At 40.2% G+C, this 27,379-nt stretch overlaps 1 protein-coding gene across 3 annotated transcripts in view; it reads left to right on the forward strand.

Annotated features, from left to right (window-relative positions):
- Window positions 1-24,975, forward strand: part of CHN2 (chimerin 2) — a 166,209-nt gene extending 141,234 nt beyond the window's left edge. For all 3 annotated transcript variants that reach the window (XM_061464862.1, XM_061464863.1, XM_061464864.1), the window contains 6 exons: window positions 6,528-6,612; window positions 9,022-9,195; window positions 10,892-10,969; window positions 17,717-17,854; window positions 19,434-19,539; window positions 23,127-24,975. In XM_061464862.1, the coding sequence (XP_061320846.1) occupies window positions 6,528-6,612; window positions 9,022-9,195; window positions 10,892-10,969; window positions 17,717-17,854; window positions 19,434-19,539; window positions 23,127-23,298 (753 nt within the window). In that variant the 3' untranslated portion in view covers window positions 23,299-24,975. The remainder of the gene's footprint in view (window positions 1-6,527; window positions 6,613-9,021; window positions 9,196-10,891; window positions 10,970-17,716; window positions 17,855-19,433; window positions 19,540-23,126) is intronic.
- Window positions 24,976-27,379: the final 2,404 nt, after the last annotated feature.

The following is a 27,379-nucleotide window of genomic DNA, read 5'->3' on the forward strand; positions in this document are numbered from 1 at the left end:
AGTGTTGAAAAAAATCATTTTTCTTTCTGCTTTAAGTCCCCTTGACTGCATTCTTAATATGTCTTTACATATTTAATCCAACTAACAGATTTGCTACTCATTTCACTACTTGACTGGCATTTTAGCTCTTTTTGCCCAGCTTCTTCTTTCTTTATTGTTCAGAAACAAAGTACTTCATATTGATAGTTTTAAAGTGTAACTATTTTCACATGAGAAAAGGGCCCCTTTTCAAAACCTAGCAATTGTCAGAAGCCGGTAGCATTTTACCTGCAAACATTTTGATTGTTTCTGTTTTCAGAAGTTGAGGGAGCTGGGGTGCTCCCCAACAATAAAGCGGAGCACAGCAGTGGTATTGTTTCCTAGCTTTTGTTCCACCACCATATGCTAAGGAAATGCCCTCGGAGTCCCACTGAGCTATAGTATCTGAGCTTGTGTTTGCTTGTCAAACTAAACCAAATAGCTGGACATACACAGGTATGCTTAAATGGATCATCTTTTGACTGTCTTATACATACAAAATCAGATTCTAGGGGCTTTTTGCCCCAAGTGCTGTGTCTGGCATGCTGCAGCAGGGAAGTGGCTCAGCTTTGGAAACAGACCTTCCAGGCAGCTTGTACTAAAATGTTTTGCCAAAAGGACTGTGCTGGTTTCGGAGTATGCCAGCCAGTTACTGTATCTAATGCTGTCAAATTGTGGTTTGATGCTTATCGGGGTGGTTACAGAGAGAATAAGAGGCTGTAGCAAGACAAGAAAGGAATGCGTATCAGCTTTGAAACCTCAGTTTACTTAATGCTCCTTGAGGATGCTGATCTGGGTCATGGTCAGGATAATTCAACTCATTAGCAGAAAGAGAATTTTCTGGTATTTATTGTGGCCTGTCAAAAAAACAAAAAAAAAAAATAGGAGAAGCGCTGATTAAAATGATTTCACTGATTTCCTGGTTTAGCAAAAGAGCTTCACTTCTTTTTTTTTATGTATTCCACTGTGCAGACATTGAGCTCCTCTGCAGTGCTTCTGCTGTAGTTGGTAAATCAATAATTTAATATCAGTGAGAAAAGCAAATAATAGCATCCTTCTTCTCATTCTCCCTCCTTGACCCAGTCTACTGAAAAGCCAATATTTATCTCACTGATTGGCACTGAAGGAAATAAGGAAAATACTCTGAGTTTTCTTGCTTGATTAAACCAGTTTTCATTTTTTCTGGGTTTTGCCCTCATTATCATTTAATATCAAAACTATTTTAGTTTAACGAGAAAATATTTTCTCATGACTGAGACTTTTTTTCACTTTGACCCATGCATTCTTTCCTCTTCAAAATTCCCCTGTTTTGGCTTTGATTTATAATTGGACATGTGCCCAGTTAACTTTGCGTTTGCACAATCTAGCTGTTGTATAGTCTCTGTTCCCTTCTGTTTCAAAGGAGTCATAGTTCAACTGGAAAATCACATGATTCATGTATATATGTATTCAAAGGCTTGACAGGAGAAAATTATTGTTTTATCCTCGTAAAGGCAATAAAAAACTTAGGGAAGAAACATTGTCCAGAAAGGCAAGTCAAAAGTGTTACATTTACTTCATGAACAAATACGTTCACTATGCAAATACCGTTAGTTTTCCAGAGGAATGTACTAAAACATGGATTAAAACAAAGAATATATTAAAAAAAAAAAAACTGTAGAACAACAAATGTGGATAGAAGCTTAAAGTAGAATTTTTTAGACTTAGAAGACAGATAAACTCATGTCTGATATCTTTAATATATTCATTACGTTAAAGGGTTAAGAAATCATGAAGAGTGGCTTCATGGGTCCTGGGGCAAAATTCTTAATGGCTTTTGACAGCACTCAGGCCATGATGATATGGGATTTATCTGAAAGAGAACGGACATTCAATGAGTTGTCTTCCCCATGTTTAAGTGAATACTGACGTGTATTGTATCATTCATTTTACTCCATAGGAACAAAGGTTATGCGTCAGTGTCCCTCATAATCTTGTCATAGGCAATTCTTCATGAACAGATACTTTTTAGCTCTTGTCCTTTAGCCATGAAGAATCTTAAAACTGTAGGGCACATTTTTAGCGAAGCTGATGAGATTTTTATAGATCATACAGTGAAGATCCTACCTACTGGACGAGAGAAGGAACAATAGAAAGAAGTAGACTCAAGGCACTAATTCAGAGCAAGGACAGTTCTCCCTCTGTCCTTTCCAAGCTAATACAAAATACAAAGGAGAGTTGGAGTTTGAAGCATGAGGGTACCACATTATGCCCCTCTGAGCATCCGCTTCCTCATCCAGCCTCTCTTCCAAATTTCAAGTTACTCATGGCAAATGAACAAAAAAAAGATCAGTAACCAGACTGATTTGTTAAGCTGGGTTCATCCTGAGCGTACAACGCAATCACATGGATTTAGGTTTGGAGCTGGCGTCTGTCTGGCGGGACAACTTCGCATAAGCCAGCATAGACACACTATAACTCAGAAAAGAGAATAAATCTCTGAAGCCCTGCTTAGAGCAAACACACCGGTATTTCTGTAACATTGTGGGCGTCAGCCTAACCGGATAAACAAGGTCCTCCTGCTTCTTGTTACAGATAGGATCCAGCAGTCATCGGGCTGTGCTTTACCTGACAACTTCAGTGGGGTCCCAGCTGGTGGTGAGGCCAGCCTCATGCATGAGGACAGCAGCGTGGAGTTTGGGAATGCTCCATACGGTTTGCTCTAGGCTGAGAATCCATGAGAGGACCTCTGTGCTGCTATAAGTGAGACAAATGCAGCTGAATAACATGCATTTACCACAGTATTGTGCCTGTTTGCTAGTATAGCGTGGGCATATCAGATTTGCAGGCAGGCCAGCAGTGTAAAGGCAGCTGATTACATACAAGTCAGAAGATCTGCTGGGAGAAAGGATACTCTGGGATAAAATTCCCCTTGTGTTAATCACTGCAGTTCAACACTACTTCTGGGAAACAAAGGGTTTGGGTGAGGCATTTTTACAGACATCATGAAGATCATGTGTATGCATTTAGACAAAAATAACAGCAGAGTCAGCTATGCCTTGCAAACAGCTCAGGTTCAGCAGGTGTCCACAGGAGAGTATATATGTACATATATTCAGGTGAAAGTATGAAAAAAACTTGTTTTCTTTGGACCAAATAGAAAAGTTTTCAAACACAGGTCACGTAAACAATAAAATTTATCTCAGAACCAGCACTATATAATACCAATAAAACCCATGCATTTCAATTGAAGGCAATGTTTTAGTTTGTTTCTGCAATTTTGCTTTAAGGGATTATTCTTTTTTTTTTCCAATACGTTGGCACTCCTTAACTTTGGACTCAGTTTCTCTCCTCTGTGAAAATGGCTCAGACAAACTAAAAATGAACAAGAGAGCATCTATGGCATGAGGGGGGAATTCTGCTATTTGGAAGCAAAGGCATCAGATGGCCAAAGGGCCAAGGTGAGAGCACAGGAAGGCAATAAGAGTCACGCAGTGTAGTATGGGATTTGTCCCACAGAGAGCAGAGGATGAATGTAAGCAAAAATTTTTCATTGAAAGAGCTGGAAAGGGAACAGAGTGAAGGAGTTAGACATTGTGGAAAGAAGATGAAAGAGTGAACAAGAGAAGTACAGTGTATAGTCTGAAACATGTTTTGGCTTACATGAAGAAATACTTCCCTGTAAATTCTTTTCAAAGTCAGAATGATGTATCAACTGTAGCCCAAGGAGCCTGAGCCCATGGTCTGTGTACACAGAGAGGTCTCCTGAGACTGCAGAATGGGGTAGGGACCAGTAATAAATAGATCTTCATCACGTTTCCAGAACACCTCAGCCCAGCCCATTTGTAATGATGTGGTTACAAAGGATGGGGCAAAATCTAAAAACCCATCTCACAGACCTAAGACCAGCTACTTCTTCTCCTTGTTTAAAATAGAAATGAGGCCAGTCTTGCAGGCAAAATTCCTATTTACCATTCAAAAGTGTTGCGTGCACGCTGTGGGCTGCGTTCTAGTGTTGCATTCATAACAGATTTCCTCATTATTTCTTTAAAATTAATGGCAAGCCATAAGAGACTTGGTTCAAAACTTCATCTTAAGAGATTTTTTTGCACCTTTATTAAAAACTTTTGAAGATCTCCCTTTTTCATTTAGAGATAGTGAATATTTCCCTGTTCAACTTGACCAGAAGCCACCAAGACTAGCTTTTCACAGGACATTTCAGCTGGGAACTGGCCATTTGAGCTAAAATGCAGATCAGTGAAAAACTGAAGTGTATGAATAAAGAGAGCTAAACCTTTGAGGGCCACCAAGCAGAAGGGAACAAGGGAAGGATGTGCAGTCAGCACTTCTCAGGTGGAGCCCTCAGCCAGCGCTGATGACTTTCACATTAATGACAGCAGAGATCAAGGAATAATCAGCTGGTATTTTCTAAATATGCCTCAGTGAAATCAGCTGAAATAAGCTTTATGAAAAGTGAGCAAGTAGGCCCCAAATATCCTAGCAACTGTGATGGACATTAAATGTGAAATGCAGTGGCTTTAAAAATCCTGAATGAGCTTTTACAGCTTCCTCTCACAAGGTTGGCTTTTGTAAACTGCTGCAAAGCAGAAGACAGTTAGAGATCTTCCCACAGCAGATGATTTTCACCCACAATTAAACGCAGGTGCAGACCTACTAATTATGTGGTTATCAGTCTAAAAATGGTAAAGATGCAGGCATAATTATTTGTATTCATAGCTTTGCATCCACTGAAGGTCACATAAAGCATATGCCTGAAACTCAGGTCATCAGCTGATGTTAGGTATGAATGCTTACCCCCGCTAAAAGCCATGTCTGAAAGTCATGCTACCCACCCTGAAAAACAAGATAAAATGCAAAAGAAGTATGTGTCTGTATCTATCAATCTATCTCAAACTTTACTGCAAAGTGCTGCTTCCCAGGACTACACATTTTTCTGAGGGGTGAAATACCATTTCAGAAAATAAATATGATCAGTCAGACATTCCAGTTTTGACCTTTTACTATCATAAGGGAGGAAGAATTACTATTGCTTTAAGTTTATTCATGCAATTCAATTATTGACTGTGAGCAGTTGGTCAGGAGTCGTTTGTGGTCATGCTCACATTTTTATCTTTAATCAGAAAGAGAGGTCTGCATTAAAATCATTCTTGGGGAATGGATTAAAGAATACAGTCTTGTATAGGTGTGATCCTGCAGACAAATGGGGCCAAAATATTAGCAAGCCAAATGCTTGGCTTAAAACTTCACAGTTTGCCTGAAAAGGGCAATGACCATTTCTTTTAAGTCTATGAAAAGAAAAGAGCAGCTCTCCCCAGCCCAGGGGGTGGAAGTGGCCTTTCAGCCATCCACCCGACGGGTAAACAAGAGCAGAGAGAAGGAAAAGAAAGCATTAGCAGCCAGAGTGTGCATGATTTATGTTTTGTTAAGCTCAGTTAAGTCTCTGGCCAGCACTAGCTCATACCATGTCCATTCACACGGGTGTAGACCTCACTATTTACTCTTGGTTTCAATGAAAATGAAATGCTTACTTTACCAGAACATGCATCTTAAATAAAAGAGTCTTCCACTGTAGCCTTGGAAAAGCAGTGGAGTAAGCAGTGGTGGCATGCAAAACCTGGCCAGGGAGCTGTGGGCTCTGTCAGCACGCAGGTCATTTTATTCCTCCTTATTTACTTATGTTTGGACTGTAGCAAAAAGTAAAGTTGGTCTATTGAAAAAGAGCCTACTGACATCTTTTCCCTCTGCGAGTTCAGTTCACTCACTAGAGTGGGGAAGAGTATCATTTGCTTTTACCACTAAAGGGTTCCAGTGTGCAAAGATCATTACCCAACTGCTGCCTGGAGTGGCTGCACAAATCATTCATCCCTGATACATATTTACAGCCATCACCTCAAGTTTTTTTCAGTGTTGTTGCATCGAAATGCACATGTAACACCATAGTCGTAGTGTGTTCAAACATGAGCAGTGCGCTTAGGACATGGGTCTCACACCAGATCTGTGGTCACACATGGTTATGGGGAACCAAAACATGATGCATTCAAAGGGACTTTCTATCACTGCATGTCCCCTAGTTTCAAGTGATCAACTGAAGAGCATTTGAGTCTCAGAAACATTCCTGTTTTGTTTGAGCTACTCAAATAAAAGCACTGACTGCAGTTCCTTGGATTATTAGTTTTACTTTTTTCTCCTATGCCTAGTAAACCTGGTTTCCTGCCCTTTGCTGTAGCTAAAATGTCAGCTAGCAGAAATGATTTGTTTTCAATGTTGTACACAGCCCAGTTCTCTGTTATGTTAAGCCTATTGAAAGATAAACTTAAAGATCAAAGCAAATTTCTGTTCCCGTGGTTTATTTCATCTCGACTTTGGAAAGATGTGGGGGCACTGTGTGCTAAAGATTTACTCCTCCCAAGTCTTCTGTTGTTTATCTGTTTCATCTGTTCCATCTGTCAGACCATCTGCCTCACAATGACCCCATTTCTTCTTCTTTTCCCCTCCTGTTTGTATTACAGGTCCATACGTTTCGAGGTCCACACTGGTGTGAATACTGTGCCAACTTCATGTGGGGTCTCATCGCTCAGGGAGTGAGGTGTTCAGGTAGCCCTTCAACATCTTCTGTCATTCTCTTGAAATGCTCAGACATCTCTCCCACCCCCAGCCTGCACTCCCTGCTGGAGGCAGGGTAGGGATTACTTTACAGAACAAGGCATGAAATCCTCCTGTGTAACTTAGACTGTTGTCATTCACCCCATTAGCTGGTTTAGAAATGAAGCCACTGGTCACTGAGGATGACATCCTTTCAGTAGTACCTTGGTCATGTGTGTGCCTTGGTGTATTGATCTTTATTGATAACTTAACCATAAAGGATTGATCTTTATGGTCAAGCTATCCCTGAATGTCTTAAGAAACAAGCCTTGGAAATGGCAGACCCAGCCAGCAACTAGGCTTCATAACTCATCATTTTGCCACCAATTGCCGAGAAGTGCCTTTGTCTGCAAAAAGACTGTCACCTGTTTCCTATTAAAATACCATGCATTGCCTCAAGCCTGAAGAATCCCACCTTGAGGGAAAGCAAAAAATGCAACCTTCATTTTCATAGAAGGATTAGTTTTCTGGTGCCACTATAACTGTATCAGAATTTTAATCGTGCTTTAATTATTTGAAATGTTTGTTCTTTTTTGGAAAATAATCATCTTGATAAAGTGCAATAATCATCACATCATGGGCTTTTGGATGCAGCAAGGAAAAGTATTCAGTGCACTGCAAATGGGGTTTCATTCTTTCTACGGACCTTCAATCCCTTCCGTGTCTCACCTGAATATGCTTCTGTCTTACCTCTCCCTGCCCTGACCTCCAGGCATTCCTGATCTCAAATTGGTGCTGAACATATCCAGTCCTAACATCTGCCTGTCTTGGGTAGAGGAGTTGGTTGTTACATAAAATTCAGACCACAGTTTGAAGGATCAAAATACCTTTTACAGATGCACAGTTTTAATAAGTGCAGCCTCAGCTACTGCTATGTCTTGTCTGCCTGTAGATGAATAATGGTAACACAAAGAATATGAGGACATTAAAAAAGAGGAAGAGGAATAGTCGTTTGCTTTTCAAGCTAGTTGATCTTAAACACATGTGCAAAATCTTACCTCACTAATGCATAGCGCTGTTTTTGTTCACATGCATAAAATATTAAACTTATGAAAAGGCTTATTTATTTAGTATGGAGCATAACACTCTCCCTCATTAAATTGCAAACATTTAACTCTAAGTAGACAGATGCATTTGTATTTAACTTTACATGCTTGGAGAACAGCACTGAAAACAATACAGGGAGGCTCCTGACTGCAGCTGCTCACATTTGTTTAGATTTCACAGAACAATAATGTATTATGCAGTAATAACTGTATGGAAAAACACACAAACACCAATGCAATTCCATTAAGTGTGTAGGTGTGTTTGTAGTGATTATATTATTTTGCTCGATTTAATATTTTATAGAGAATAATACTGAAATGTGCTGCAAGGAATAGTATCATGTTTACATTTTTAATAGCTCAGGTAATAAATCTACATGAAAAAATAGTAAGTAACCTGCTAGTGATGATATTAGTTGTGTGAAGTTATCCCAAAGGGTACTGTCAGTGATAGGCATGACTGGGAAGCCATTAAATTAGGAATCAGAGTTATGTGAGATAATGTAACTCACAGTGTTAGTGTTTGCTTTACTAAGGCTTATAAATCCATTTGGATGAATATTTGAATCTATTAGAAAAATTCAATTTGTGGAGGGGAAGCAGTGATCTTTAAGTTAATAGAAACCTACTAGTGTGACCAAGATTAGGATTTGACGCTGCAGTAAAATACCAAGAACCATTTGTAAAGTGAATCACTTTTTTACATTGTGCCTTTCACAGCATTTTATATTCTTAAACTGACCTACAGACTAAACATAGGGGACACTTTAGTCACCAGTAAGGTGATGAGACAGGGATGGGAAGGCTGCTGATGTGGCAAAGGCAGCCAAAATGCAACACTGCAGGAACGGGGAAGGGAGGCACTCCATCTCAAAGCACTGTCCCAGTCTGAGTGCTCAGATGAATTTTTGGTCCTTCATCCATTAGCAGCACTAAGCCACAAGCTGACCAGCAGAAAACAATCATTACTGTGCTAATCTTATAAAAGGCTAAACTACAATACCCAGTAGTTAAGACCTACGGGTTCAAATGCAACACCTAGAGCTATGTGTCTGGCAGTGAACTGACTCAGACAGCACAAATGGGTGTGAGGGACATCCAAAGTTTTTACAGCTTTCTGACAGCTCACTTTGCCTCACATAGGTTTTTTACAGATTTCCATGCTCATCTTTCTCATCATCTCCATTTTATTTATTCTAGTTTTGTTGACTGATGGGGAAGTTATGCCTCTTGCTTGATATGGCCCAAGGAAATAAATTGTTAAACAAGACCTATCAGCATTAGGATTAATTAACCTTGCTGATTTTGCTTGCAGACTGTGGGTTGAACGTACATAAGCAGTGCTCCAAATATGTGCCCAACGACTGCCAACCAGACCTCAAGAGGATAAAGCGAGTCTACTGCTGCGATCTCACCACACTCGTGAAAGCCCACAATACCCAGAGACCGATGGTTGTGGACTCATGCATTCGAGAGATTGAAGCAAGAGGTTTGTGTGCTTAGGTTAAATGAATGATTAAACGAAGATGACTTTAGTGCTAAGCTAAGGACAGTATGCTCATGCCCACTAAAGACAGGATGAAAGGAGGGTTTGTTTTCCATTAGGTAGTAAAATTAAATCATGGCATTTCATAATGCAATTTCCTGAAATGCTTTCTGAAACATGTCAAAACATGTATTATGTTACACTTCTGAAAGGGGTGAACTTTATAGTGAACTTTAAGTTCATGTCTGTGTGTCTTTTTTCATTATTTTCTTTTAACATACCTGGGGACACTTCCAATTTCAGAGTAATCAGTTTAAATCAAATCCTTATTAATAACTTTTCCAGACATTATGCGCAAGAGAACAGAAGTGATCAGATAAGTGAGGTCACAGGCAGTGGCATTTTGTGGCATGTCACTAACTGCAAAGGGTTTCGCATGATGCTCAGCTGCTGACTGATGGATACCATAGATCAGGTGTTATGTCGCAGCCAAGACTCTTGTGACAGGTTTTTGGTACACAGACAAGTGGCAGATTGAAGAAATGCCATATCCCTTCCAACACAACACAGTAATGATCGCTTATTTTTGCTTTGGAAAGCAAATGTCTGTGTCGTGCTGCCTAAATCTCCCTGTTAGTCATAGCTTCAGCACAGGTATCTTATAATGTTGAACTCATGGCATCCCAGTAATCTGCATGGCAACACGCTGACACTAGCCATAGGGATTTCAAAGCCACGCATCATCTACTGAAATGAATCAAAGATTTACAAGTAAATCCCCTGCACCGCTCTGTAAAGCTCTACTGGGATTATATCATCATTGCAGGAACAAATAGAATAGTTTTGACTAAAATGGAAGAGCTTCACTCCAGTGATATAGCAGGAAGCTATGTTGTATTTGAGATCTAATCACTTGTACATTTATTAAGATAAAATCTGTGGCGCTTTGGGTTTTTTAACATCTTTAAATTTCTTTCTTTAACTGCCATAGAACTATGTAGGATAGCAGTTTTGTTCTTAAGAGAACAAAGAAGTGTATTGAATCCTTTAAGTAGGTTTTCACTGTGCACAGTCACAATTAGGAGTTCTGGGTTTAAAATAAATAATGTATGTGTAACTTTGCTTGCCTTGCTCTGCCTGCTCTGCTGGGCTGCCCTGCATTTAATGTTGGTCTGGAGCAATGAGGGGAGAGTTGTGCAAGTAGAAGGGACATACTGAGATGGAGAAGAACAATATCCATCACATCTATCAATTTGTGTATAAGTAAAATCTGACAGCTAAACTGGGAACAAATGTGTTTACAGGGAAAGACAGTCTGTTACTTGCATTGCTATTTATCATTAAGCAACTGGTAAAAGGAAAGGCGACCTCTAAAGCTTTGTTAATTGTAGCCAAATCCAGGAAAATCTCCCATGTGAAATGAATAAATCATGATAATATCACGTGCCCCACCATTAGCAAATTGCAGTATTTTCCTCTAACATAATCAACCATGTAACTAACCAAATCAGGAAGCATAAATTCTAGAAGTCTTTAAAAAATTATTAAAAATTATCTTGGTCATTCCTTAAATGCTCCAGAGTTTCACATTATAATTAATATTTTGTTGTTCTTGTTCTCTTGTTCTTGCTTTATTGGTTTTAAGCCTAAATATATGTTGGTTACAGAAATGAAGTTAACCAAGAACTTTTTGTTTCAGGTTTAAAGTCCGAGGGCCTCTATAGAGTCTCTGGCTTCACTGAGCACATTGAAGATGTGAAAATGGCCTTTGATCGAGGTATACCATTTTTTAATCTTGTACGATTTTAATCTAAGCTTTCAGTACTAGGACTTTTTAGTTCTTCTGAGGTTTATATAGGTACCATTGCAACAAAACAGGCATATAAGCATTAGTACAGAAAGCACCCTGTCTTTTCTGAGTTCTTAAATTAATCTGTAGTCATTTTGATAAGAAGAAATCATATTTCATCATTGGAAGGAATAATTAAACAGTAAGTAATGCTAGGCGGAAGGCTAAGTGCTCAGGGGACTGGATGATTGCTCAACTTAGCAGCACAGCCTGGGCTCCTAGTTCAGGTATGAGCCTAGTTAGTACCAGGGGAAAAATTCTTAGTCCTATCTTTAGTAGATTTAGTAGTGCATTACAGTACAATAATCTAGTTATGAGAACCAGGAACTTCAACTGGAAGATCATTCTGTATGCAGCCTTGTAGAAAGCACCACACCACTGTGCATGTGATTGCATCTGCACAACAAATAAGAGGACCATTAAGGAGATTAATTGTACACCATGTTGAAAATCTAAGAATTAAAACACTGCCTGATTACCATCCGAGTAGCCCTTCTGAAATGATTTAGCTCATTACACTGGTTCTGGTTGTGCACACAATCTCTGCTCACGTGTAAGTACACATTTAAGTATACATGTGAGTGGGTGCAGAGTATGGATCATCAACAGAAGCACATTTTCAAGTACATTTAAGAAGTTACATACATACTCTTCTCCTTCCCCATCAATAGTGTTTTCCTTCCTACTTGATTTTTTTCAGTTATTACCTGTAACATGTTTAGGGAGACTGACATAGTCCAATGATTTTAAGCCTGTGGGGATGAAGCAGGTCCAGGTCAAGCCAGAGTGTCAGCCTGTGGGTGAGGGGACTGACCAGAAGGGTGAATGGCCAGGCACAGGCATGGCCATGGTGCAGCTGAAGACAGCTACATGTTACTCAGGCAAGGACTGGGGTCCCACAGGCAAGAGGTGGGGAGCACCAGGGGAGTCTGGGCAGGACCAGCAAGGTCTATGGGTGGCACATCTTACACTTACTGTGCCTGAATACTTCCTTGATTGAAGACGGTTTGTCATGCAGACATCACTGGAAATTCCGACTAGGGATTTCCAAAGTGACTGTTTTCATGCTGTATTGAAATATCCTTTAAAAAATAATGCATGTTTGAAAATGTCTTGGATGACGCAATTGTGAACATAAACACATATACACACATAGGCGACAGAGATGCACACTGATATATGACTACTATCACGGGAAAATACATTTTGCAGACATGCCACTTGAAGCAGGGCTTCTGGGAGGGTCACAATCCCCATAGGTCCCACTCTGTTCTCTGCAGTTAGACCTGGCTTGGCAAACCCTTTTGTTCTGTGTGTTAATTCTCCTCTAAGTATCTAACCTGAATGAAACCCAGAAGGAGAAGCACAGGTTGGAGAGGAAAGATTTAGAAGAAAGCAAATGGAGATTTATGTCTAAGCATGACTTTAATACTGCTGCAGCTGTACTTCCTTTGCAAATGCTTTCAACCATTGGAGTCAGTTCAGTTTTACAGACAGCATATCTTTTGTTATTGCCTCTACTCATGGCATAATCTGGCAATGCAAACTTGAATTAGACCCACAGCAAGGAAGAAAGTGTGATTTACTGGCAAAGAAGGCAGCATCTGGAAACAGGAATAGTAAGGTCAGCAGCAGTATCAGATTTCCAAAGGAAAAAAGAGAATGGATAAATGTGGAAGCAGAGAAAGGAAGAACCGAGTTGCATACAAAGGCTGTGGGGAAAACCATTGCGGATAAGTTAATAAAAAGCTGTATCTTAATTTTCTTTAAACAGTCTCATGAGGGAAAAGGGCTAAGAAAGGAAAGAGAGAGTGTTGCCATGAATAATGCTAAAGGCAGTGGAACAGGGAACCTTGTTATGAGAATTGCATGACTAGAGAGCAGAAGCTCAGAACTTTCAAAACTTTGCAGTTTTGAAAATGTTTTTTTTCCCCTGAACAGAGATGGAAAAGCAGAAGGAGTTGGGGGTTTGGGTTTTTTTTTTAGCAGGAAGGGGTTAAAGAAAACCAAACTACACTTTTTATTCTGACTTGAGGGCTGTACAGCTAGAAGGTGGATGTCAGCTGGCAGAAGGTTGAATTGGCAAGATGCTTCCACCCTGACAGCTCAGGGCTTGCTTCCCTGTCAGATCCAAGTTTACAGAGACAGGCACCCCCTGCTCCTTTGCATCCCAGCCCAATGGGTAGGAGGATCACTTTCATGCTGCCTGGTTATGCCTGCTTAGCTCTAGAAGCCAGAGCAGCAGTGAGTGGATTGTCCCAAGGATGTGGAGTATCCCAGATCTCTGAACCAGGTGACAGAGCTGGGACAGAAGGGAGCTGAGAGCCAAGTAGCAGGTCTCACCTCCAGCAGTTCCTGGAAGGCTTTTGTTCAAATTTCACTTTCTGCCCAGAAGGTAAGTTTCTGGGAGTTTCAGAGCTGTTGTGTCCACATTCATCACGGGAAATTAACATACTTTTTGCAAAAGTAAAAAGAGGCAAAATAAAGTGAAAACTGTGTCTGAAATACCAAGTGGAAAATTCCTGATCAGTTCTGATAAATAGATAGGTGTTGCAGCAGAAATAGCCGTATCTGTGGCCACATCACTATCTCATCTCAGACATCTCTGGAGTACACTGCATAGCAGAAGGTAAATATGTTTCAACAGAGCTTGGGATAGTTGCTGTCAAAGGAGAAGCTGGTATGAACCAGAAAGGAGAACTCTTTTAAATGGATAGTCTTGGCACAACACTAGAGTATGTACACTGGCCAGGAATAAATTTAGTTTGACAATTGAAAGACCATTTTTAACCATCTGAAAGCAAGGCTCTGAAACAACCTTGTAATAAGAGTAGGGATAAAAAACTTAACTAGTTTTGAAATGGAAGTTGAGGGGTTTATGAGAAGGATTATATGGCGTGTTGCCTGCAGTAGCAGAGCACTCTGCCATTACAAATTTCCCTCCCAGCCCATTCTTTCTGAGTCAGTCACCAGGCACCTGGCTGGAATGCCAGTGTGCTTTTGCATCTCTGGAAATACAGCTTTTAATAAATGGGTTTGAAAATAAACAAGCAAGGAGTCCTCTCATTTTAATGTCCAGGATGCACCCTTCAAATAATACCATCAAGCTTTCTGATTTCCCAAGCTCTTTGTCAAGCCACAGCAGCCAGAAGACTATGATACAGGGATGATGCAGGGCTGACTTGGCCACAGGGTACCCACCTCTCCTACTGATTTCACGTGCAGCTGAAGGGGCACAGTGCAGAGAAGCCAGCCCTCCCTCTGACTAATTCTGCTCTGCCAAAGGGACACTCACTTGTTGCTTCCAAAGAATTACAGCAAGAACAAAAAAGCAAAGGCAGTTTTGAAAGTTAACATCGCAGGAAGAGAATGGGATCCCACATAATCTTATTTGGGCTCAGTGAAGCTGTGATGGTTAGTTTTGAAACAGGGAGATCAAAACTAAGACTCCCTTCCAAAGCCTAAGCAGTGTAAATACCCCTACTGTAAATTAGCATTAGGCTCTCCGAGGCACTGACAATGTTCCATTTTAGTGATTTTTTGTAATGAGAAGGAGGGGAATAATGTGGATTTATTTAATCTGGTGAATGTTGGTGCTGTAGAATGACAGTTGCTCTCTGTCAGCATTGTTGAGCTGTGGTGTTGTAGCATACAGAAAACCCTCATTGTGCACTTTATCCACACAGCTGCCATTGTCACCAATGCATTCTGTCCTCTCACTTGTTTGTGTGACTGGCTGGTACAATACACTTGCTAAAAATATGATGCTGTTAAATATTACATGAGTACTTAGAGGCATCCTAAATCATACGCACTTTTTTGACAGTGTAGCTGAAAACCTGTCAAATGCAAGGAAAAAACAACCCACAAAGCAGCACGTTAGCATGGCAAAGGTTCTGCCATGAAAACAAAGCATTAAGAAAAAGGAACTTACATAGAAATGTAATTCAGTATTCAGAAAGCATAGCTGAGGCTTTAAGAATGTGATACTCTGTTTTGTTCTCTAATAAAACTATTGATATATATTTCTATAGCATCCAAAGTCAGCTGAAACCTTTAAGGAACAGAATAAAGACTTTCTTTGTCTTGAGCTGTTCAAACTTCAACATAATGCAACAAAATACGTTGAGAGTCAGAGTAACAGGGAAAGAGAAATGACAGGGTTTGAGTAGAATTACATTTGTAAAGCTGAAAATGAACAAAAAAATCCAAAAATTTATAAAAATTGTATGAACATATGGTCACTGCGATGATACTGAAAATACAAATCACAGTCTCAGTTACTGTACTGAAAGAGGAAAAAAAAATGTTTGTGGTAATGCAGAAGGTACCATATGAAATAGGCGTAGTTCATACAGTATGCTACTGCAGAAGATCCTCTGTGAAACATGTGTCATGACTTTACTGACAATGAATTTCAAGGGCTTTCAATTGCTGAAACTGAAAGGGAGAAGAAAAGAAAAACCAAAATCTAGCAAACTATGATTCTATGAAAGTAAAGTAAAAAACCCCCTCCCCCTACATACCCACTGCAGAAACATGTAGGAATATTTCAGCAGCTGCATTGTTACACTCACTTTAAAATAATCTTCACTGCATTTCCAATAGCTGTATATTTGTCTCTGAAGTGAAGAGAAAAATCTCTGACTCAGGAATTAATGCATTTTTCCTATAGTAAGCAAATATGTAAGTAAGAGGGATGCTAGAAGTACACTGTAGTTTGAAGTACCTCTAGCTGAAGTACCCCTTTAAGGAAGCTTGCTGGGCTGCTTTGTAAAGTACTAAATAAATAACACTTCCATTTAGTATACTGGTGACCTGGATAATGGATTCAAGCTTCTGCTTTTCTGTATCTGTTCTGATGCAGCTGCTGGCTCCTTAGAGGTATCTGTTTTCAGTGGAGCATTTTGAGTGCTCAGTGTCCATCAATTAAATAGAGCTCTCCACACAAAGCTTTACAAGACTAATGCTACTGTGCCTGGAACGTGTGGATTAAACAAAAGATTGGGGCAGTGTAAACATCCTCCTAGGGCTTATTGATGCTATATTAAATTAAATGCTGATGGATGTATTCAGACTGCTCAGCTGCATCAAGAAAGGCTGTTTGTTTTAAACACTTAAGCATATAATCTCCTCTTGATGAGAACATGTAGTGCTATTAGTCTTAATGAGAATTATGTGCATACATCGGACAGGACATATCCCTTCAAGATTAATGCCATAGGTTTCTATAAAATGTCTACAGTCAATATAAACTCTTTTACCCTGCTGTGAAAGTCTTTATCACCATCTTAGACACCATCTATCAAGCATACCCACTCATCTGTCTGTATCAGGGCATGTCTACAAGCACTACTGAGAGACAAGCAAGGCGATGGCTTTACTGCATGTCAGCACCTCGGTGGTGACAGCCAAAGCTTGCACCTCCTGGGAGATACATAACAAACTCCTCTCTGGTGTTCAAGCAAGCAGAACCTCACATCACCCTACTCACTGTATGCTCCTAATCTTCACCATCTCCTGTGAGGAAAGAGCTTATATCTTTACTTGGGAAATAAGGACTACGGGGTATAACTGATGTCAAAGAAGCCTGAAATAAAGTTGGGGGTTAAATCCAAACAGCCCCAGCCCCTGCCTGACCAATGTCCTATCCCGTCTTCCTACTGGAAGGGCCAGGAAGGGAGGACAGCAGAATTTCTTGGTCTGGAGAAAAATGTGGGCATGAGGGTACTAGGTAGTTCAGAACAGATGTAGTCATTTGAAATTGAAAAATAACAGTGATCAGTGCTAGTTCTTGTAATGTCACTCACTGCAAGCCATGCGCTGGTCAAGGGTTTACCAGCAACACTTGTAAATGTTAAACTCATGGGATTAAAAGTGCTTCATAATGAAATTCTGACTGTGTTACAGTATGCAGCAAACAAAATGTATGTCTTTTCTGTTGCATAATTCATCTATTTAACTCTTTATGCATTACAAGCATCCATACTCATTTAACACATTTCAGAATAAATTGTACAGCTAAATGCCATAGCTGTCTGTTTAAATTCAAATCTTTGCAATAAGTAAGTCAAATATTAAGAGATTAGAGGACATCCAGAAAATAAGGCAACTTTCTTCCTAGCTAATCAGTATAGATAGATTGGTGCAGATTTACAAGATTTGGATGTTTACTCTGACTTTACCCACTGATCTCTTGAGGATCACTGAAAATTTATGTTATTTCTCTGTGCCTCTGTTTACCTGAGTGAAAAATGAAGAGTGGCTCATACTCCTGTGCATTGATCTGCAGATACAAAGCGCAACATCAGAACCAGTTATTAATAGCTTACTTTCAGTGAACGGGCTAAATTCAATAAATACATTATTAACATGATTTTTCATCTGGCATTAAAACATTATGTGTGAGAAGGTAAACTGCAGATATTGTTGGTGTAATCATCAGCACCTCCAAAAGATGTAAGCAAATAAATTGTTTGCTAAAAGATAAAGATCTTACCATTCCTCATTCATATACAGTCAATTTGGTAGCAATATATTTTCATTTAAGCCTTCCAAATGCTATCAGGTTGTTTTTTCTTGTCAGATTGGACACAATAAATCTACATTAGAAGCCTTGCCTTGCTTCAGTCAAAATTAGCCTGGTTTCAAAAAGATTTCTTTCTCCTCTTCCAGATGGTGACAAGGCTGATATTTCTGCCGGTATTTATCCAGACATAAACATCATTGCTGGAGCACTGAAGCTATACTTCAGAGACTTACCCATTCCTGTGATCACCTACGACACCTATTCCAAGTTTATAGAGGCAGCAAGTAAGTATTGCATAGTAATTTGTATCAATCTTTAATTACATTTCCCATCCATAAAGCTGTCCATGTTAAAGAAAAGAAAGACAGGTAACAAATTGGAAGCAAGGGCATTGTTCTGTTCATTGCTTCTCTGCTATTCCCATCTTACACAAGAAACTGTTGCTTAATTGCTAATCAGATGGGACACCATGCAGGTTGAAAAAATAAAAGTAAATGTAGGGTATCAAAATAACTGACCAGTTACAGAAAGTGTGGTTTCAGTACCAGTCAGTGAAGCCAAGGCATGCCCTGGGATAGGGTTTTTCTTGCAAATGACTCAAATTCTATGCCAAGAGGGAGAATGTCCAGTCCCATTGCAAGGGCTGCATCTGACACTGGGAGGATCCCGGGATTGGTGTCATGGCCACAGTTCTGGCTGACAGCGCAAGACCGAGTGATGAGTGAGGGGTAAGGGCTGAGTGAACAGTTTGAGCCTTGAGTGTGTGTCCTATTTCCCCACCATTTTGCCTCAAATTCTGCTCTCCGGGGCACAGCCTTCCACTTAATGATAGTCCTTAATGAAAACTCACCAGATGGATTGCATCAAACTCAGTTTATTAGCAAAAATGTCAAAGACCTGAAGTACCTAAGAAGTAAAATGCTTTCTTCTTTAAAAAAGTATCCTTAACAATTTTGAAATGGTACCCTGTGTATCAATAAGCAGCAGGAAGAGTGGTCCGTCTGTGTGACTGTGCTGCCTTCCCTTCCCCTCTGGTTTACCCCACCTGCAACCACAGGTACCTCTCTCCTGCACTGTCCTCTCCTTCCTTGGCCGAGAAATTGTTTCTTGTCACTTGTCTGACAAAGAACTTGCCCAGAGGAAGCAGTTCCTATCACGTAAATACAACAATCTCTTAAAAGCAGGATATAGAGATTCTTAATTTTCTAAAATTTTGGGGTCCTAGTGCCATTTGTATTAAAAGTCATGCAGCAAATATCTCTGGCTCAGTTCACAGCCTAGGAATCTATACTTTTCATGTAAAACACTTGTAAATCCTGATCGGATTTTTAGAGAGATTGACAGACATTCTTAAATGAGCACTGATGCTCTCCCATCACTGATACCTACACATTTAAATATGTTCAAAAATCTTTGTTTATGCCGTTCCATGTCATTTCAATCTCTAGCTAAACTTACATATTCAAGCATAGTCTCCAAAGGCATATACCCACACTCTGATCTGGTTTTGAAGCTTAATGGAAGTAATCTTACACAAGATTTTAGAGAGTCAGTTCTGGGCAGAGCATTACAAAGCACTTAACAAAACTCAGGTACTGTACCTATACAAGCCTGTAGATAGAGCTACACACCGTAAAGATACCTATTGGGTGGTCTTTGTTGCTGGTTTCTTTGTAAAGCTTTTTTTTCTTTGAGGATTCGGCAGTTGCTGATAAGCTCCATTTTTATGAGTTTAGTATTTATCCCTCTAAGCACACGCAATGGCTTGTAAATGACTCCATAATAATAAGTTCGCTTCCTGAATTATGGCTGTTTACAAATGGAAAGCCCTATTAACATTAATCGTGTTTGGCGTTTTAACAGAAATCTCCAATCCTGATGAACGACTAGAAGCAATACATGAAGTGTTGATGTTACTCCCTGCTGCTCACTACGAGACACTTAGATACCTAATGATTCATCTCAAAAAGTAAGTTAATTGGCATGCAGGATAATTCTTGAAGAGCTTAACAATTTTCTGCTTTGAAAGAGAGAATTACAGAAAGTGCCAATAAAGCTTCCATTAGAGCACTGCCACTAAAACAATAATGTTATAAATCAGCAGACAAGCTATGTTTGTGTAAATGCATAGAAGCTATGCACATATACAGCATAGATCCTTTTGCTGGAAGATCAGTGCAAACCTTTGAAGAGTTAATTGAGATTTGTCACGCTTTTCTGAGACAGATAATAGCTGAAAAAGACTGGAATTGTAGGTACTAGATGTGCTGCAATAAGTCACTAGATCATGCTTTGCTTCTGCCTCCCCTTACCTCCTGATTTGTCTTCTTAAATGATAACCCTAGAAGGAAAGAGCTGTCTCTTGCGAGTTGTTTGCTCACATCACAGTAAAGCCGAGAATCAAACAGGGCCTATTTTTATATGGCTAGTAAAAGAAATACAGGCCCTTACCCATTATATTTGTTTTAGTTTTAAACACACTCTGCTTCCTTCACTTTACAAAGTTTCTTTAGGCATACATAACGCATACATATGGATTCATAAGGCCTACATTTCATTTTCTGAAGTAACTTGGGAGTGTACTGCCGAGTTTTCTAAGTTTTCAGCTAGATACCTAGGAAAACTAGGAAGTGCTCCAAAGAGGATGCCCCACTTTCACTAATTTCATGCAGAACTGTTTTGCAAAACCATGCTGACTCCACTTTGCTACTTTGGGTATTTACATGCCCCAGGAAGTCTTCTTTGTAAGCTTTCAAAAATCAAAGCTGAGTAAAGACTGGCACTGTCATCTCAAAGCAGGCCTTCATTTGAAGATGCATTGCCTAAGATGACCCTTGTCTCTCGTTAAAGTTTATAGTGCTACTTGGAATCAACAGAAAAGGGGATAAGGCAGGAATAGAATACTTACCCTTTATACAGCAAATCCTTGATCTTTGCTTAGTGGTCCCAGCACTTGCAATACAGTTGCAAATTTGAAGTATTTTCTGGGTTTGATCTGCACCATTCTGCACTGTTAATGCCAACCTACAAAGAAAAAGGCCTCAAGTCACATAAAATTCCATCAGAGAGCTTGTGTGAAGTGCATTTCATGCTCAATCGTGTTCTCATTATGCAGAGATTTTTCCTCATTTTGAGTCAGCTCAGGTCATTACAACTGAGTAATTTTTCCTTTCGATAAGACATTACTGGGGCATGCTGGAACTTCTTCGGACTCTGCAGAAATGAGATGTGCAAATATAAACCCTTGTCAGCACGCACACATTGACAACTCGGGATGAACCATGCTGGCTTTTAAGAAAGCCCATGGAGGCTGCAGACAAGCAACTTGCACACAGAATCCATAACAGGCAAGTATTAACTTGCCTACCTTCTTTTTCATGAACTGCAGCACAGGCTTTGGTTCAGCTGTTGAGCTGAGCTATGGATGAGACAGAAATAGTCCAAACAGCTGATCAAGCTTCTCTCTCAAATACCTGCAAGTCACGCAATGTATTTCCTCTCCCAGACCATGCCGTTCAGTGTCTGCAAGGAAATCAGGTTTGTTTGCTCACATCACAGCTAAGGCAAGAATCAAGCAGAGCCTACTTTTTTACACATATTAGTTCCTATAGAGAATTTGTTCGAGAGATCTGAATATGAAAGAGGAAAGGATCTTTAGGTTCAGCCTATCCTCTTCTGTAGATTAAACATTGAGTCCCAGCTCCAGCCCCATAGGGCTCTTCCTGCATGGAGAAAACACATGCCCGTTCAAGGAGTCTATGTAAAGACTGCAGGATCACAGCCTCTACACCAGTACTGTTTCTCAACAGAAAAGAAACTGCACTGTGTTGTTGTTAAAAGCACAGGAAAATCCAGCAAAGGACAGTGTCAGCAATGAAAATGGAGTTTGTCAGTCAATGACTTAATTGCTTTTTTTCACTTATCTCTGTGATAACTTTCTGCTCAAAACTAAAGGGAATACAATAGCACGAGCAGTCCCCCATGTGGTGAAATACGTACAGCTCCATCCATGGTGACATTGCAGTGAAGCTGTGAATCTCCTCTGTCTTCTCCCTGTGCCAGCAAGCACTCCTGCACAGAGATGCTAGGAAGATGTATGTGGTACTGAATAGCTGTTCAACATCTGTGCTGCATACATCCACAGACAGAAAGCAGGATGTTACACATACACTTGCACAGTGGTGGCAGCCTTGGTTTGTCTTTTCTCCTTGCAAAGCCCAACCAATGTCTCTGTGCTAGAAGATTAGGATGCATCTGTGAGTAGGGGCATTAATGGACTTCTGTCCTGAAGGCAAAGAGGAACAGTGTTTTTCTGTGACAGAGCCACTCCTTGCAGAAAGCCAATAGTAGGAGCAGGACCTAGTCGTCTAAAGACCTTGCAATCAAGGAAAGACCAGGTTACTTCTGGTTTCAGCCTGTTCATCCCCTTATGGCATGAGTGAATCCACTGCTGCCCAGCTTGGAATTGCCATGGCCGGGGCAATATCAGCTGTTCCCAGGAGAGCTGGCTCCAATACCAGAAGTGGTCAACCCTGGCAGAGTAGTTCCACAGAGAACTTATGCTGGACTTAGTAATAGCAAGTATCTGGTCCGGGAGGGACAGTGACCATTCAAGGGACTGTGGCTGTGTCTACACTGCAGTGCAAAAGCACTCTCAGAACCAAACTTGAATGCCAAAGGCTTGCTGGGACAACACTGATATGGCCCAGCTCTGTTACCTGGAGGAAAACCTTGAGCACACTTTCCAGCAGCCCTGACTGATTTTCCAATCAAGGCTAACTTCTCTGCAGCTTGGCCGGTCCTTGGTGGTCCCTGCTCCAGTCACACATAGTCTGCCTATTCTTGTATTCTTACATTGTATGACCCATGTCAGGGAGCAAAACAGCCTGGGCTCCTTCCTAGAACTGCCCCTTTTTTCTGTCAAGGATCAATGGCATTTGTAGGAGCCTGACTTTAGCAAGCCCGCTCTCCAAGCTGCTCCAGGATTGAGCCTTCTCCTAAAGTATAACAAGTAATCACTCAGATGCTAGTTGGCCTGAGGCAGTCAGCAAGGCAGAAATGTGGGAAGGGGTAGGTTCCTGCATGCTGGAAGCATGTCTGGGAGCATGGGGGGCAATGGTAATCAATATAAGATCTGGGTTCATATTTGGGAAGCCCACCCACACCTCTGGTGTGATGCACACCAAGCACAAAGTGCCAGAGAGCTGTAGTCCCTGTAGCATAAGGGGACTGCTTCCACACATCATCATTTAAATCATGATTATACTTCTCAAAAAAGCAATTGCCACTAATTCTTATCACCTAAAGGTGGAAAAATCACTTAAGAGTCACATGAGGGAAGTTTCAAGGCACTGGAAATCTCAGCTCCACCATAGCTGCATTGGACTTGCTGTGGAAGCAGTTACTATAATGAGCGAAAGTAAAAATTCTTACTGAAAAATGTCCTTATCTACCAATGCTTGATGTGAAAGCAGGACTGCACATTAAGATGCATATACCCTTTTCTTCTGGAAGCAAACAACTACTTACTTTTCCTTTTTTTCCCTTGTATTTTAGGGTTACCTTGCATGAAAAGGATAATTTTATGAATGCTGAAAACCTGGGAATAGTGTTTGGGCCTACTTTAATGAGACCTCCAGAGGACAGTACCCTTGCGACGCTGAATGACATGCGGTACCAGAAGTTAATTGTGCAGATCTTAATAGAAAATGAAGATGTTCTCTTTTAGACAGGGAGAGGCAAATCTTCAAAGCCATTTGTTTTGAAACAATTCGTTTGAAGGAGAAACATTTCTTTAAATTCTTTTAAACAGAAAGGAGAAAGTTCCTTGACTGCACTTCAATTTCTGCAAAGTTGCAGATGGATGCCAAAATGGTTAGGGAAAGCCTATGTCTCATAGACATATGCCTCTTTGTAGAAGGGAAACAAAAAAGGTCAGAAAAAATCCTCTTACCTTGTGTCTTTTGCCTTGCCTCAGATGTATATTTGTTTTGAGAAGCTGCAAACAATTTTATTGTTAACTTATTAAGAAACACAAAACATATTTTAATATGGCTAGAGAAGCAAAAAGGTACTTAATCAGTGTTAATTGTATACGCCTATACATTTCCCTTTCCATGAGACATAATTATATATGTCAATTGTGAAACAGAACCTATATTATAAAGATATTTTTACTTTACCTAGCTGAAAAAACAGCATTTTATTTTAGCAAACTATAAATCAATGCGGTGCATTGATTATTTTCCACATAATTTTTCTTGCATTTTTGCTACGATATAATGAAAACAATTACTACTATTGCAGTATTATCCTGACATACCTCTTGTATTATGAGTTTTTTGTTTTCTTGTGTGTATTCCAGCTTTCCTAAAGTTTCTTTGCATTTAGGCACTAGCATCCTAACACTGTACACTTTTAGTCATTTGCTGTTTCCCAAAACACACAGTATTTTCTCTCCTTTTTTTTTTTAACTCCCATGTAAAATACAGTATTGAGAATTTCTGAAAAATCCTGGTGGTAGAATCAGTTTCACGTGCCAGATTTTTCTTGGATTACAGAAATATGTAAGTTAAGTGATGCTGGGACACTGGATATTTTCTGGCCTTGCTGAAAAGTTAGCACTTTTTTGGGTTCAATATGAAGGATTTGGTTTTTCTGTAAAAAGCGAGTTCTGTTTTGTCATGTTTCTGTATTTATAAATGTACAGTAAATCTGCTAAAAATGTAGGTATTTATCTTGAATGTGTTTCCCAATGGTTTGTTTTTAAAAAAAAAAAAAAAAAGAAAAAAAGAAAAAAGTAGAAAATGTGGGGGTTGGTAAATTTAATTATTACCAAATTTCACTATTTTTCGCCCCTCACACCTATGGAGTTCATAGTCTAATTGCAACTTATTCCTAATGTTACAACTGTTTCTCAGCATGAGATTTTTCTGCAAGCATAGAAAATCAACATATACTTTACTACCATACTCAATTTTCAGTACAAAAAAATACCTAATAACCCTTCCTCTTGATCATTTGTATCATATGCTTGGTAACTCAGTGATGCCATTTCCTGAATTATTTCAGGGAGCACATGTTTCTATTCAAATTGAAAAATACGTGTAACTATGATAATGCAGGGAGGTGGAGGGTATGGCTGTAAACTTGTCGTCTCCTAGAGAAATAACTAAGGGCTAGATAGATTAACCCAGATTGCAGAGCAAATGCTAAATAGTCTGAGTTCCCAATACTTCCATAGATCCTCCTGCCTTGTACAGGACTATTTGTTGTAGGTTATGTACTACTTAATACTGTCATAAAAATGATCTGGAAATGGTTTTATTTTGTGAAGTGAAATATGCTTTGTAATTTATGATAGTGTAAATGGAAGGAGAAATCCCATTAAATGTGTTAAAGAGTTCTGGTGTCTGTCGCTCTGACCAGATGGCAAGCTGCCAGATGAAAATCAATCGCTAATTACGATCCTGACATTGCTGGGAACTTTCCTGCTGGGAAAACTTAGAGCAGTTTTACTGCATGTCAGCAGTTCCAGGCTGGCACTTGGATGCCCGCACAACCACAGCCAAGCCTATGCACACATTTGTTATGTGTGACCATCCTGAAAAGCCTCTGTGTAAAACTTCAAGTGAGCAATGAATCACAGTATCAATCCAACCAATACCCCAAAATGCCATCAGAGCACTTTCTACTCCCTTGAACACAAACATTTGTATTCAATATTTATTGAATTACCAATGATTTTCTTTATTTTTTCTGGTCAGTTCAGTAATGAGTTAGGGTTTTTTTAAGGCAGGAGCAGTATTTTAGAACCCTTTCATTTATTTTTTTTGTAGGAAGACAAGCAAGCCATTCTGCTTCTCCCTTTCCCTCTACTATGAGCATACTGGTAGCTTTGAAATATCTCACCATCTGGGGTCTTCCACACACATCTCCTCTTAAGGATTCAGTGACAGTACAAACCTGTGTGTTTAAAAAAACCCATGCTTAGAGTCTTCAGAGAGCAGACATTCTAATCTGTTGGACAGAGGGAAAGGTATGATTATGCATCTTAAAACACAAATATCTCATGAACTGTTCATGTTTGTCTTGGCTGATTTAACAATGCCCAGCATCCTCAGCAGCATACTGAGCATGGAGGTGAAGGGACCTTGTCCCCTCCGTACCTCGTTAGTGCCACCTTGTGCTCACGCTTCATCTCATGTCAGACTTGCTGTAGCCGTCACTGCTGCGTCTGGGGCCAAGCAGGACCTCTGAGATCGGATTGTCTCTGTTCCAGATCCACCATTCAAGGAAATAAAAAGGCAGCAGACTTACTTCGGTAAAACTTACTACTAAAACAAAAGAAAAAGGATATTTATGGAAGGCTACACTTCAGTACACAGGAAAAAAAAATTAATTACACCGAAACCTTTCCTTTGCTTCAAAGCATTCAATAAAAGCATAACTTCTCTCACATGAGGCACGAGAGAGTAGTAAGAGTCATTTGAGAGACGCTCCATGAGGCTATGTTCAAGCTGATGTAACTTCCCTGGAGGTCATTTCATCTTGAGTGGAACCAGCTCTGCTCCTCTGGAAGCAGGTGAGATACCTGTGTCTGACTGCACTGGAGCCTGCCCGCGCTCGATGTTGGGCAGTAACCTTCTTCCACTCCAGGTACTTGGTGGAGTGCCTTTGTGGGTGGAGTGCCTTTGGTGGAGTGCTGTGGGTGCAGCGGCAGTGCCCTACTGCAGGCATCCACCCATGAATCCCACCTGCCATTCAGTTAGTCCCATCTTCTCATGTGATGGAGGCAACTCTGCACCTCCTTATAGCTCATCCTTGGAGCTGTGGGGTGAGACAACTTGACCCCATAAAGCAGAGGTGTCTTAGCCACAATTACTAAAATATGCCCTGACATTAATGGTTTGTAAGGTGGTAACTTCCCTGAGTGCTGAGGAACAGCTGAAATCTCTTCTTTATACCTGTCTATGCAAGACTCATTGCTGTCAGGTTTAAATATTTCAAACCTTCCAGGGCAGCTGAGTGAAGGAATTGTTTCCTGAGAACACCACGGTGGAGACAAGGCAGCATGTGCTCTGTCTGACTCCAAAGTGTACTGAAAAGTCAGCTGGCAGTCAAAACCAAACAGGGAACTAACTAAGACACCAATTTAGGGCTCCTCTACCTAGAGACCAGTGTTGTGAAACTTAATGATCTCTCCTCTGCTGTCAAATACCATTAGAATTAGACAAAGGATGTAGAAATTTCTAAGGAAGAGTTTGCAAAACAAGAGAAACAAAGAGTGTAAGTGCAGATACTGTTTCCTCAGGAAGACTTCCTAAAAATGAAGCTACAAAGCAGACAGAGTTTTGCTCTCAACTCACCATTCTCCAAGCTGATGTCAAATTAAGCTGTGCAATGGGTCTAACAGAGCACAAAACTTTCATTTTATTTCTAAGCAAGAGGTAAGACTACACTTTGCTATACACTTAACAGACTCAAAGCTCACACAATGTTTATGCTTAATGAAGGAGACAGGGCTGCAGGGGCACTTGGACTGAGACTCTGGGGAGGAATGTATCAGGTTTGGGATCTCTTCCGAAATAAGGTGCTTGAAAGACCTGAGCTGTGCATTACTGTCAAATTTAGGATACACGAGGGACTCCGTGTGTAGTGTTGGGCAAAACTCTGGTTTTAGTGAGACCTTGGAGAGGTGGCAGGAGTAAACAGCTGGCCTGAAGGAAGGCTCAAAGTCACACTGTAAGGAGGTGAAAATGAAGGTAGGTACTGAGAGCGGTTTGCAGAGTACATGGAGCAGCTGTGTC

Source organism: Pezoporus flaviventris, unplaced genomic scaffold (assembly GCF_033815535.1).
Source record: "Pezoporus flaviventris isolate CSIRO_AGI_PZ_B2104156 unplaced genomic scaffold, CSIRO_AGI_Pfla_v1 ptg000037l, whole genome shotgun sequence".
Taxonomy (NCBI): domain Eukaryota; kingdom Metazoa; phylum Chordata; class Aves; order Psittaciformes; family Psittacidae; genus Pezoporus; species Pezoporus flaviventris.